Source organism: Corvus moneduloides, chromosome 13 (assembly GCF_009650955.1).
Source record: "Corvus moneduloides isolate bCorMon1 chromosome 13, bCorMon1.pri, whole genome shotgun sequence".
Classification (NCBI taxonomy): domain Eukaryota; kingdom Metazoa; phylum Chordata; class Aves; order Passeriformes; family Corvidae; genus Corvus; species Corvus moneduloides.
In genome coordinates, this window is record NC_045488.1 from 13473803 (window position 1) to 13489071 (window position 15269).

Sequence of the window (15269 nt, forward strand, 5' to 3'; positions counted from 1 at the left end):
ACTCAGTGGCTGTATTGTACTATCACCCTGAAAATACCACCCAATGAAGTCTTACTGTACCTGCCCTACAAATATATGAACCAATCCCTGCCCTAAAGAGTTTGTAGTTTGTACGTTACAAAGCCTAATTATAGTGTGAGCATAAACCACAAACCCTCCTACAAGTGGCAAAATTCCGAAAAATCAAGATAATTACAAACCCTTGCTCATCCTGATTTTTGAGGCTATTTTTTAGAACGGTATAGGCTGATGTGCTCTGAGCTTTTTTATATTTGCATTAAGTCCTCTGTGATTCCCCCTCTGAAATGTGTGCATATGCTGAGTCCATGTGAGATGCTACCACTGGCACTTGTCAGAAGAATTAAATCCCTCTCAAGCTTGTTTACAGCTCAGCACTTGTCATACTGCTCCCCTGAGCTTCATGCCTGGTTGGGTTTTTTCTTTCTCTTTGGCTTTGTGAAAGATTTAATTTCTTTTTTTGTTTATGTGTGTACTTACACTTGCAGGTGCAGAAAAGAAAAAAATCACTGTACCCAGATGTTTTGAAGCTGCAGTAGCATACATACAGCTGAAATTAAGGAGAAAAACTGTAGCAGATAAAACCAACTTTCTCATACATTCTACAGCATATTTAATAAACCTATCATGTTTCATTGACAAGAAGACTCTCAAATTCCATTTTAGGAAGACCAGAATATTTTACAGTTGTTTTCTTTGCCCTTTTGCAAAGAGCTTTTTAATATCTGATGATGGTCCAATTACTCCTATTTTCAGTTTCACTAATATCCTCTTGTAAATGGTTACAGGACTCCATCACCCACTACAGCTACTGCAAACCAAGCTATCTTAGCCCATTATGAGTTTGTTGAAGCTCAGAGAGTTTCACCCAAATTTTCACTAATAATTTGCAAATTATATTGTATTGTTAAAACAAACAAAAATAAACAATAAAAAACCCCCCTAAACAACCCTCTTGCTTCTGTAGTAATAGAAGTTGTTGTCTGGATTGCCTGTAGGGACTCCAGTTCTGATCTCTCATATCACATCTAGTCAAGCATGTCTCCATTTCACAACTGTCACTGGTTAACCCTGCAATTCATTTTACCCCACCACATACTGCAAACAGTCCATAAAAGGGTGAAAATACCAGTGGAGGCTGTGGCTTCATAGGCACCTACTGCAGCCATCTCTCTACACACAGAAGCTTGTCTGCTTCACCTTCACAGCAGCTGCAGGCAGAGCCTTTCCCAGGCAGTAGAAGGGCTGCTCATACCTTTGCTCCAGCTCAGCACCTGTATGGAGAACCTTTTCGTATGCATGTTCCCAGTCAATTCAGTTTACTCACACAACTACGTGTGGAACAAAGAATTCTACTGTGAACTTCTTTTAAATCAACTTTTACCTTTTGACTTTTCTAGTCATGCACAATTTGCAACACAGAACTTGCTGATGGATGGGAATAACAAAAATATAAGCATCTGACGCAGAACCCACTGGAATTTTAAAGGGCACTCTTGTGAAACCTAAACAGATGAATCTGCTTTTTTTTTGTAGCTGTTTTCAGCTTCAGTAACTTCCTCTAGAGCTCCACTAGACACTGTGTGGAAGAGCCTGATCAATGGTTCTGTGACATGACCTCTACAATCACAGCATTCTGTCTGCTGGCACAGTAGGGAAGTCAATTTTTTTTACGTTTATACCCAAGTATTTGTTGGGTTTTCTCTGGATTTCCAGCAAGCATGAACATTTCCTGCTCTGCATGTTCAGCAGGGTAAATGAAACATAAGAGACACTAGTGGATAACACAGGTGAGGTGCAGAAAGTGCTTTTCACCTCCCCTGAGCCAGACACTGCAATGATATATACTTCACTTGATGGACAGGAACTGTGTTTGGACCAAGTGACCTTTGTCAATTACTGATCTTTAACTAATTGGTGTACATCATACTCAAGACTATCAGTTTACAGTCAGGTCAAATCTTTGTGCTGTGAAGTGGCTGGTAACAGTTTTGTCAGATGCTGCTCAGAATCTCATGCTTCTTGATAGATATATCTACTCTCATTAACCAAACTCTCACTAAATAAAAGACTAAAAGTAGAAGCATTTTGCTTGTACATGTTCTATATTCCACTCACAGTAAAGTTCCCATTTGCTGCTGCTTCTTATTGATCTTTTATTGCAATGAGACATCTTGATAATCCAATGACACTCTTTGTTAGGTGCTTTGCATTTTCTCTGGAGATTCTGTTCAGAATTCCTATCAGCTTTACCATCGCCTATAAGGAAGAGAATGTGGCTGTTATTGCATGGAGTCAGTTCAGAGTGGATATATTTCACCCACTCTAATTACGGATAAGCAAAAGACTGACCTTCTAAACATTTTTTTCATAGTTTCCTCTCCTTGTTCCATGTATGTTTTGCAGGGTAACATACATATAAAACAGATGTGACCAAGAAATTCTTTTAACAGTGCAAGCAGATTGTAAGCTCTCTCAAACAATACTTTTTTTTGATGGAAAGAACCAACACATTTGTAAGGACTGTGTAAACACATTAAATAAAGAATACATTAATATAAGCCACTAATTATGTGAGAGGACAACAGATATATTTTTATTACTTAGCAAAATACAAATGGCAATAAAGAGGCAGTAATATGTTAAAAGCTTCCAAGATAGCACTGCTGAACACCAGTTCCCCAGTGCACTTAAATCACTCAGTGATAGCTCAGAGTCAGGAAGGGGTCCACTTCTATGCAGAATTATTTTTAATTTATTTCATTTCAACAATGAATAAACCTTCACATATATACCAGTACTCATGAATCAACTGTACTACGAAGGGGCCAGCTTTATCCTGGTGGAAGTGCACAAACCTAGCAACAGTCTGAGAGGCACAGTGGTCCTGGACAGGAACAGGTGCTTCCCAGAGCCCTCAGGGAGCCCTGCTTCCTTACTGCACATCTCACCCTGCTTTTGTGGAGAGTGGAGATGAAATCCCATTTCCCTTCACTGAGTATGTCACCTAGTCAGAAGCGTGCTTGGATTAGCAAGATGCTCTAATTCAAGTATAATGGCAATTTTAGAACAATCTGTTTAGACAACTTTATACTCAAAACAGCCTCAGGACTGCTGCTGAATTCTCCTCATTTTTAACGTGATAAAAAGCAAGATCGCTTTTGTGTTTTATTACTCTGTTCAGGTACATCAGGGAAAATAAAACCAAGTTATATTTTCATTATAGTTGCACATAAACAACTCTGTGTGTGTGTACACAAGAAAAGTAACGGGCAATGCAGGAACAGACCAATGTAGCTAAGACTTCACCTGACTTCCTATACTGCCACCATTTCTCTATCAAGTTCAGTGTTTCTGAAGTTTTCCTTTAAAGGCTGAATTCTTCCTAATTAATTCACAGTTACTGGGGATTCATTTTGACGCCCTCTAGTCTGTCCCACTTAAATGATATCTAACAAATACACTGGATTTCATTAAACAACCTGGGAAATTATATTATGTGCCATCGACTTGCTAGCCCCAAGAAGTAGTGAAGTCTTTCCAAGAAGATTAGGTGGAAAGACAAGTCTCATCTGAAAACCTGAGAAACTGGTACACAAAATTCAATCCTCATTTCAGGCAGTAAACACACAGGTAATTTAAATACATTCAATTTAAAAACTATTAAGCATTCATGTTCCAATTCTACAGCACTAAAAGAGAGGAAAACAAGGGCTTCAATTTGTTGCTAGAATATCATGATGGATCCATATGAAAAACTCACAAGAGGCTGTAAGAACAGACCCACACGTGTTTTTCCTTTAGTCAAAAGGATTAATTCTTAATTACACTATTTATGAGCAGAACATATGAAGGTTATATTTTCCAGGCTACCACACTGTCAGTATGAGACAACTTCCTTCATAAAGAAACCAGTATATTCACAAAAGTTTTTGTGGAAAATAGCTCTTTTGACTTAAATGCCTAACACTAAGACTCTAGTGAACTAATGTATGAAATGCAGTTTCTTTACATTAGATTCATAACATAAGCAACTTAGTAATGCTGCTTAAAAATGGAGAATTGCTTCCTGAAAAGTTACTGGCTTTGATCATGGACTTGATCTTATTTTGGCCAGATTACAGCCCACACATGTAATTTGAGCATTTAGTTTTCTTAATATGAAGATAAATTTGTCCAAACATAAATGCAGATATAGGTGTACATCACAGTATCTTTCTGGTTGTCAGAAAAAACTCAGCCTCTCTGATATAATGGTTTCAACAAAAAGCCCCTCAACAAACCCAGCATATTTTTATGTCAATAAACACATTAGCTTTATAACACCTTGAAGGCACAACTACATTCACCTCCCTCAAAGTAAGTGTTTCACAGATAAACATTTTCCACTTTTTTGTTTTCTTTAATCTGGTGCAAAAAGGAAATATCAGCTTCACAAGGTTAATTTGCGTCAATGAAATGACTGAATAAAAAGTTTTAATTAGTTGTCTTAGAGCTACAACAGTGATCCAAAATTCAAAGGAACTCTCTGCATAGTATCTGTAAACTAGTATGAAATACCAGTCAACATACTTTCCCTTTCAGCACGGAATTAATAAGGAAGATTAGAGTCAAAATCCTGCATAAAAACATAACGTTCAAAGGAGATAACATGCCAGCCTTCATTAAGGAACTGAGAACTGTCCTTTTGAACTACATTGAAACTGGAATTAACATTTTATTAAAAGCAAAAATCATTCAATGTAATCTTGTAACATACTTACCTTTTTTTATTAAGGGCATATGAAGCATACATCAAAATATACAGAATGCAACTAGACAAAGTAAGTTCATAAGCTGCAAAAATCAACACTAATGAAAACAAAAAGAGAACAATTATGTATAAATTTGCCCTACACAAAAATTTCTAAGTGGTCTGTAACAAAATTCTGCTGTGATAGTCTATGGTCACAGTCTTTAGTTGAATATTTGTATACCCAACAACATAAAAAAATAAACTGCTTTCTGCATGCCAGCATATAAATAACAATGCTTAATGCCTGCAGAAAAGCTTTAAGATCTTTTATTTAAGGTTTTGCAGAATACAAGCATTACTCAAGATTCTTTACCCTGACCTTTAGTTTCTGATTCCTTCTAAAAGTAAAGCACCACAGAAATGAGATTTAACATGTATTGTGCAGGGTTCTTCTCTCTCTCACTCTGCCCCAGGAAAAGAAAAATAGACATATATTGTTATAAACTTTCTTGTTTAAAATACATCATTCAATACTTAGAATTCAGTATGTGCTACAACTGGATTTTTTTTTTCCCCCTGTGTTTACTCAGCCATTCCATTTAGCAAAATCTGAACCACAGGTCAACCAAAGCTTCTCTCCCAAGCTGCACAAGGTAAACAGACACTGGCTGCACTTGAGGAAGATCCAAGTGACTGAGCATTCACTGATCATGACTGCTGTTCTCCATTAAATGTCAATAATGTAGACAGCATGCACATGGCACACGACTTCCCTAAAAATAAGCACTATATAAACAATCTGCAATGATAATTCAAGCAAGTATGATAAAGCTCTTGAGATGAGGGGAAAGGGTGATTCTACTAAGGACACCAAGAATTAAGTGACTGTTTTTGGTAAGGCAATGAAAACTGGAACTGAAATGTCTTCCCCAGTACAAAACAGAGGTGACAGAGTGTAAGAACTACTGATGGCTGGATGGAAAAACAACTTTTAAATAACTCAGAAACACCAAAATGAATCATGTGAAGTTATGTTGAATTAACTGAAAATGCATTAATGAAACTTGATCCTCCAGAGCAGCTTCTACCAAAAGTGTGAATTTAACTTATCTCAGGGAAACCTCCCAAATAACATGATGGAAATTAATCCTTGTACTTGTGCAGTTTCCTACAGCATTTAGGGAGCAAATCAATTACTTCATATAGGAAAAAGAGTAATGAATTTTAGTTTTTCTCTTCACAAAAATACTATGCCAGTGTTTTCATTATATACCTTCCTTGCCTATGAAAAGCTATCTGATGCTCTTGCTAGAACAATCGAGTTCTTTCACCTCTTCCTTCAGAAGGACCAGAAGATATTTGAGTGGTTTATCCCTAACACTACCCTTTGCATAAGTATTGTCAACATGGTTTGAAACAAAAAATGCTTGATATAATAAGCATCTGAGATGATCAAGATATAATTCTGCCAAATATGCAGATTTTTAACTTTGAGTTCTATTTTCCACCTTTTCTCAACACCATGTGGCCAAATCCTTCCAAATTCTTATTAAAGTGGTAAATGTTTGAAAAATTTAATTGCATAATAAAAGATAAATGTGAGGAAACTGCAAGTATTGCAACTGGTTCCAGTTGAACTTAATCTTTTCTAACACCACTTATCAAAGCATTATTCAAAATATATAATTTGCATGGAAGATCATCAACTGGATTAAAACTACTACAAATTTCCCTGGCTTTCAACACAGATGCATTCAGGAACTCCCTTGGTAACATACACATCCAGTTTTGTAGCTGAAAAAGTGCTTTAAACTGCATAAAATAAAGCATTGCAATGAGTAATCTTCCATGTGTAAAAGCATGAAGACATCAGACCGGTTAACCAAAGCACTATTTAATGATTTCACTAAAATCTTTAAAAAACAAAAGAATAATGCAACTTATTCTTCTCAGCTTTTTCATCTGTCATGGTATTTGAAGTTCTTAAAGTGGCAGATCTCAAAGAGCTGTGAGTATGTAAACTGTTCCACTTTTCTTTTTTAAAAGTCTTCTACACATGCATGGATGACAATGAAGATGCAGTCCAAAATGTAAATCATACATCTCTTTAGAGCTTGAAGGAACTTTTGAGGCTGTTGAGATCTGGTTTATTTAGAGGCTCCAATAGTAAGCTGGATAGTCTCTGGATTTTAATACTGTTAGACTCACTTAGCAGCTGAGCTCGGTGAACTTAAAGAGGACAGAGGAAACTTCAGTTGCAGGCTGATGGGCCAGAAAAATATCTGTATAGTCTGGAAAGGTTAGCACATCATACCACAATACACAGGTACAAAAAATGTTTATGCATAGGCACTTGCTCATTTAAGTCTAAAATAAAACAAACCAACCAACCGAAAACTAACAAAAATCCCCAATGAAACATACACCTCAAATTCACAATATTGAAGTTACTTATTTTTTGGGAACTGCCACTAATCTTTTTAAAAAATGGGAGAAACCTAAGCCCGAAGTTTCCAGCTGAGCATAAAATTATACACAAAGACAAACTTTTGTTGCAAATATTTACTCAAAAAGTAATAATTTACAGCAGTGTTTCAACAGCTGTTCAAAACATTTAACATTCATTAAAAACAAAACTGTAAGTCAAAAGCACATTCTGAATGTTTCAAATGGAGCAATGAAATCAAAAGAGCAAGCTACTGTTAATCATATGCATTCCTAAATCTAGCTAACTAGAAAACAAAAAAAAACCCCAAAACAAAAAAACCAAACCAAAACCAGCAGCCATCTTTCTGTACATAACTTAGACTACAAAAAGTCCTGAAATTAAACTGTACAATTCTGCTTTATATGCCCTTGTGTTCTATTTTTAAGTTAGCCAGTAGCAGCTGCAAAATGGCAGAACTCATGCCAGGTGGTGTTTCCAGTTTGGAGTTTTCCTTATTTCTGCTTAAAACCATTTTTGCATTAAACCATACTTTGGTGTGACTTACAGACCATTCCTATGGGTCTACGGCTAAGAATAATTAAACCAATAGTAAAAGCCTAACAGCTACAGTACTTTCAGCATTATGTCCTACTTTATACAGTTATGTTCGGTATTTCTGCACAGCCTGCACAGTGAAAACCCCACAAATATATATTTTTATTGTAATAATTTCACTTTCACTGAAAGTTTATTAAGGTAAGTTTACAGCCTGGCAGAATTACACCTGTACAGAGGTGCATAAACTAATATACTTCTGTTTACTTGCTTTTACAGACAGGAATGTGACACCAAGTCCCAAGGTTTATATTTACCTAAGCTATCAGCAGACCAATAACCTTCATTACAAGTGTGCTCCATATCAGCATCAGAAGTTAATTCCTACTCAATCCCCAGTTCAATGATATTCACACTGAAGAATTTAGAAAAATACTTTTTGGGCGAACAATCACCGTATCCTGGGGCTAGTTAACTATAAAAAAATTAGAATTTATCCCTCTTTTCAAGTATCAATCTAATAATATATCACATCCAAGAGACAGAAAGATACATTTGAACGTGTTACCTTTTTGAAGCCTAATGAATTCAGTCATACATACACATACATGCCATCTCCATATGCAAACTTCCCTTTGGTGTCCCTTTCTCTTCTCTTCTCCCTTTTAAACTTTTTAATATTTAGCATCCACGAGCACACTTATCAGGAATGGTCCATGGTGTTCTCACCATAGTTTAAAACAAACAATAAAATTAACACAATTTCAGCTTGCTTCATTTTCATCTGTCTTGTTTACAGTTGTTTCCATTCTGCTGGGATTGCTTTCTCTAGAAGTCTCATCTGTTTGTTCAGCAAGCTGTCCTGCTTTCTTTGATGAAGGTGTGACATTACCTTTTTGGAGAATTTCAGTAGCTTCATGCTCTAGTACTTCTGATGGAGTTAGAGGTTCCAAATGAATACTGCCTTGTTCACTTATGTCTGAACTAACAGATTCAAGTTCATCCCTCTTTCTCAAGAACTGCTCAAAACTGACATCTTCACCCAAAGTCAGCTTTAAGTCCCTCACGTTCATTGCTGAAAGCGTAGTTTCATCCAAGGTACTCGCTTTAGTCTGCTCATTCAGGACAACGTCATCTGAACTTTGGCACGTTTTCATCTCACTTTCATCAGGAATACATTTTTGTCTCTCATCTACTAACTGTTTGTTATTGGCTGAATCACAGTATGCTCTTTTCTGATGCAAAGAATTCTTTGAGCTGTTGCCAGGGAGTTCCAAACTAGGAACATTTTCTGTATTTGACAGTGAGGAGTCGTCTTCACTCTTTTCAATGGATGCAACTTTTTTAGTTTGATTTCTACTGCATTCTTTTGTTTCATCTGAAGAGTCATGCTCTTGTTTGCTGAAAAAAACCAAAACAGGTTATTTTTAGATATGATTTTTATATTTTCATATTATAAATGAAATAAAGCAATGCATGGTTATACTCTGCAAAGTGACACTCAGAGGGGTATTGAAGATTTCCTCTTTGGGATTTGTCATGAGGCTTCATAGCAAGAAAGGCAGAATTTAATTAACAGCTGCATTTTTCTTATCCATTTACAAACTCAGCTTTGTATTTAGCAGTCAATTAGTACTCTAGTTCTTGCATTTCAGCTCCAGAAAGGAAGGTTGCCTTCGTGTGACACACAGAATTTCCCAAAACAATACCTATAGTTGCTCTACCTGCACTGCCTCTTTGACACAGATGCAGATAAAAGTGCTTTATACCACCAACTGACTCTGCAATACTCATGAGAATAAAGCTAACAGCTGGAAAACTAAATTAACAAAACTAAAATTTATTTAGAGCGATCACAATCTGGATTCACTGAAAAAGTGAATCTGTGAAGTAGTATTTTAATTTACCTTTCAGAGTAAAACCATGTGTTTATAAAGAGGAAATACAGAAATAGAGAAGTTCAATTTTTCCTGTAAAGATGAAATCTGGTAAAAGTTTAATATAATTTTCAATCAATCCAAAGTTTTTCAGAATGATAAGCAGATTGAATTACCTAAAATGATGATGACAGACAAAAGAAGGTGTGGGGGACAGGAAAGGGGAAGCTGGAAGAACAGTAATTTGTCTGATTTCAGATATAAATTGTATCTAGAAAGTGAAATTAAGAGCAAAGTCTCCCAAATGAACTATTAAAATTTAAATTGAAAGTAGTCTCTGAACAGTAACACGCAGAAAAAAAGCTGTGAGGAACACAGTTATCACCAAATATCTCATTAATCAAAATGCATTTTTATTTTATTTCTTCAAGAGGTTTTAAAGAGTGGTTTGAAACAATTTTTGGCTAAAGCCATTTAAATTATGTAAGTAACACACAGTTCAGAACTCTTAAAAGGAAGAACCAATTCTTTGCTACTAGGTTTTTTGATATATTTTCAAGCTGAAAACCTACCTGTGTTCTACTCATCCAGGAATTTAATACAATTCAAGTGATTCATTTATATGATAAATGATATTGAGTTCTACAGAAAATGGTTATTCTGGAAAAGGAGCTACAAACATTCAGAAATCTCTTTCCAAGTTTTACTTTCATTTATATAAACTAATCCAAGAATATTCCACTTCCTACTTCTACTCTAGGTCAGAGGAACAATTTGAGCAGGAGTAAGAGACTGTTTGGATATCCTTCAGTGGTAAAATCTTATTGGTCACTGGGGTAGTCATAAGAATCTTTTCATCCTGTTACACCGATTTTTCATTCATAGTAAGGAATGAACTCAAGAGATAGGCCAACCTCTTTAACAAATTACAACCTATATTTGCTACTTTTCTCAAACAGAAGTGTTAGGGCTTGGGGGTTTTTTTCTCATTTAGTGGACTACCTAAAGTGTAGATGACATTCTCGAATACACAGTTTATCTATCCAAGTTCTTTTCTCTCAGACATCTAGAAAGAAAAGGCAAAAAAGGTAACATTGGAGGGAAAACTCAAGACTAAGTTCCAGCATAAAAGCCAATGCTCAGGAGCACCCATCAGCTGTGGCTGACATAACTGGTTTGCCATAATTGTTCCTAATTTCTTTATCTATTCCAGAGAAAGACTTCAGTTATACAGTCATATAAATACTAGTTCAATATTTAGATTTGTTTATATATGAAAATCTAGTCAACTCTTCATCAAACAGTGTATACACATATGACCCCTAGCTGCTATTTTTCAACAAGCAGCTTGAGGGCAAGACCTAGTTGCAGAGCTAACAGGCACAGTATTGTGCTTTATGTGGGAAGTTTTGAACACAGATATACAAAACCCCAAAAAATAGGTTTTAAATAAAGGGATGAGTAATGCCTACTTATCCCACAAAGAGCAGTGCTTCCACACTGAAAAACCCAGATGGATTACACATGTGTATACACACACAGAGACAAGATTCACATCAAGAAACTCCTAAAAGGACAAATATACCCTTAACATATAAAACAAATTCATTGCAATCTTCCTCATCTTCTAGTAACCAAAATCCCACCTTCACCTAAACCCAGCCCCTTATTCTCAGTCATTTTTTGGAAAAACACAGAAAGGGAAGAAGAAGTAAAGTGGCGGGGGAAGAAAAGAAATATATACCCGTATATATATGTAGTTGTGCAACAACCACATCGCAAGAACAATTATCCACAAACAACAGCGATCTTTCAGACTGCCAAGCACAACAGTAAGTTCCTTTAGACGGAACAGCTCTCCAATGAAATAATTTGCCTCTGCTGAGAACTGCAGATGAATCGGCAGACCCTAGTGATTGTGATGCACTAAAATACCACAGTAAAAAGAAAAATCATACAATATTTCAAGAATTAATTCGGTTAGTATGTCAGTAGCTGAAAAAGAAAAGCCTTTTATCCAGTACTAGCAACTGAAAGTACTTCAGTACTCTATGTGCAGATAGGACTGGTTACAGTGTAAGAGAACTAAAAATTCAGGCATCAAAAATACAGAATGCAAGAATATTAACAGCTGTATTATACAGAAAAGAGGATGTCAGCGAACAGTTAGAATGCAAAATCTGACTTCTGTTTAATGAAACCAATGAGTCCAGGTTCATGACCTGACCACCAAGCATGGGGATATGTTAACGAGCTGGCTGTGATAGAGTCATCTAAAATCGGGGCTTACAGTAAGACTACTCCAAGGGAGTCAGCACAAGCCGTAGCTCTGAATCCAAGAGAGGAGTCTACTAAAGTAGAAACATACATCTACATCAGGATACAGAAGCTTAAAAATGAAAGCAACTTAGTTTTCTTTTTTCTCATTGTACAGAAAATGCAAGATTTTGGTGCCAAGTGAGGCTGAAGAAAGTTAGGCTCTTATCACTTGTTTCAAATTCCTACTAGCTCAAGTTTTTTTACTGCACTTTATTTAGAGTATTTTATATTGGTATATCATATTAGGATTTTAAAAATAATTCAGGGAAAAATTCTACAGCAAGCAAGAAAAAAAACCCCAACCCTATAAAATGAATGACATTTACATATCTACAAACAGAGTAGTTGCAAAGTGTGTGCAAACACTCCCTTCAGTCTGCGGAAAAGTATTCCTCCAGGTAACAAAACTTGTATTACAGCTGCATTTACATTAACAGTTTGATGTGATCCATTCCTTATTGTTCCCGACATAACTGGTTTGGTTTTACAAGGCAGTACTGGGACATGCAAACTACATTTCTTTTTTGAGGAAAATGAACTGGAAGCTCTGATCCACAAGTGCTCCAGACCCCTAACGGAGCTGAGTCCTCAAGAGGTCCAAACCAACACAGGATGTCCAGCACAGCTCATGCATGCGTGCACAGCATGAGAACTCTGTCCAGGGATCATGAGTCCTGGTCCAAAATAATGCCTCTGAACCTCAATGCAGTGAAAAGATGCAGCATTTTCAGTGTCAAGTGCTTTCATTTACTGATCTGCTCCTGGAGCACTAATTCCTTGCTACTATCAACATAACTACCTTGGGTTAATAACAGAGAAAAGTGTGAGGACTGAGAATCTCTAGTGCTAGAGCTACAACACTCCAAATGTCCTGTCTTAAAGCCTATGAAATAGCATCAAAGTTTCGTCAGAAAGCACAGATCAGATTTATATATTAAAATTAATTTTTGTCTACTTAGACACAATGATAAGAAGTAGCACATCATATTCAATTAGAATTACAGTGACCATTTACTAATCCGTAGCCTAAAGACAGAGATAACATTCCACACCTGAACCTTTTAGTCTCAATTATTAAGCCAGCATTTTATGGAAAGGGCAGAATTTCAAATAGTTTGACCCCACACTGCATATGGCAGAATAAAAAAGTGATGAAGCAGGACAGAGATACTCTGAAAGCAGTTAGTGGGTTTTTTTATAAGACACTATTAATGACTATATAGCAAATACCACAATAAGTTTTGACTACGTTTTAAAGGTTAAATTTGCACCAACAATTGTGAAAGATCACTAAGTGGGATAATATATTTCAGGCTGTTGAATCTAGAATAACTGTAAGTCTATCCACAATATGTGTCCACTAAAAGGCGTAAAAATTTTAATTCTTTTCCCAGACTGGCATTATTTAAGTGTAGAGCTGTAATTATTAGTTAGCCAAGAATTTCACATATTTGCTCTGCTAAGAATTTGGTTGAGTACGCTTTCCATAAATGACACAGGTCTTTAAAGGCCTAAAGAAATAGACAAGAATTAACATGTTATACTATATTTTAAAATTGTTTCCCAATAGCCCCAGTAATACTGTCAACTCACAGAGAAAAAGATAAAAAAGTTTCTTTTAACCATTTGGTCAATTTATTTACTATCCTATGAATCTTGACTAATTTGCCGTTTAAGCATTTCTTAAAATGTGTTTTGACACTTGGAATCTAAATTCTCCATGTCTTGTTGAGGAAGTACCTTACAACTGCCACTGAAAAATTTCTATCATAGCTAATGTTATGAAAATACTAATCAAACATTTTTTGCCTGATTACCTGATATATAACACAGCATGTGTTATTTTATGCACCTGATTTCAAGATGCAGCTGATCATTGTATTTACCTTTCAAAAGCTGGTGTTTCTGTTTTTCCTTCAGATAAACTAGGTCTTGAAATTTTCTGTAATAATTAATGATATTCCTTTTATTTTACATTCATGAGCAGCTGATGACAATATAAAGTTGTAGAAGTATTTTCACACTGATATTCCCACAAATCTGTTATGTAACAGAGATTAAGCATGGATCTCAGTAAAGATGTCTCCAAATAGTCTTCCAAATTAAAAAAAAAAAAAAAAAAAAAAATCACCAAAACCCACAGAAACAAAGCAAAACTAGAAAGCAACTATTGTAGCTTTTTCCACAAACATGCAATTTAAATTATGCCTTAGTGAATAGGATGAAAACTAAGTCTGGACAGTTTTATATTTGGACAGAAAAAGTTTCTGAACTAAACTTGTGTTCTGCTAGCACAAAAAGGGCAAAAAAAGTCAAAGAACAGCAAGTTGAAGTTAATACATTTTTAAACATTATACAGTGTTTGAGCCCTCCAAATGCTACTACATTAAGTGTAAACATGTTGAAGAGTCAAGAGAAGGCTTGTCACAGAAGAAACTTTTGATTCTCTATTAAAACTTACCCAATGAAATAAACTTTTTAACTCTAAACAACATGAACAAATTCAATTTTCCCTCCATTTTTAGAACAGTAGAAAAGCACTTGAATGAAAACTGCCATTTAGAAACAGCCAACCAGGCTTTTAAAAGCATCTTCTTCTACACTACAGGGCATCTTATATATTATTCTTATTTAGGAAATACAAAGTGCCTAAGTGACAAAATTAATTACTCAGATTTTTTTTTCTGTCTCAATACAACTGCGAGTTAAATTTGGTTCAAAAATAGGAGAGGTCACTGTATATAAAGATGAACATTTAAAATTATTATTTGTATCACCTCTTATTTTAAACTACATAAACAATGCCACATACTTTTAGCATAGTAACTTTTCCCCCACAGAACTGGTATATTTTGTTTCAATGAGGGCAAATTACATGGCAAGTATTTGAAAATTGTATGGCAAAGTTAAGCTTCTTCTATATTATAAAATGCCCTTTGGAATATGGTTCTTGTACTTTGTTCTATTTCTGCCATACAAAACTCAAACACAAATGAGTCATGCTAAGAAACTATTTCCAACTCAAAATTATTGCACTCTATCTTCTCCTACAGAACCTCCTTCTCTACCCACCACTCTCCTCTGCCCTGGCTGACCTATTTGCCCCTGAGAACTATGAGGAAAGAAAGATTTCTTGACTTATCTCTTCAAATTTTAAATGTTATATTTTTAAACTACCTGATTCTTCCATTTGTATTTTTGGTTCTTCAGCACCCTAAGGGTCTGTCCTTTGACCTCCTGCCGTGTATTTCAACAAACATCCAAAATGTCAAGCATCTGGCTGCAGCAAAGTAACAGGCATTCCATGACACCTTGGAAAAAACAACCAAAGGCTCCA

At 35.7% G+C, this 15269-nt stretch overlaps 1 protein-coding gene across 8 annotated transcripts in view; it reads right to left on the reverse strand.

Annotated features, from left to right (window-relative positions):
• Window positions 1-6631: 6631 nt before the first annotated feature.
• The window catches only part of ZNF280D (zinc finger protein 280D), a 50027-nt gene continuing 41389 nt past the window's right edge, over window positions 6632-15269 (reverse strand). For 7 of the 8 annotated variants that reach the window (XM_032123440.1, XM_032123439.1, XM_032123438.1 and 4 more), the window contains one exon: window positions 8501-9137. In XM_032123440.1, coding sequence (XP_031979331.1) covers window positions 8501-9137 — 637 coding nt within the window. Of the gene's footprint in view, window positions 9138-15269 lie in introns of all 8 variants that reach the window. The other variant, XM_032123433.1, reaches the window with a different exon arrangement.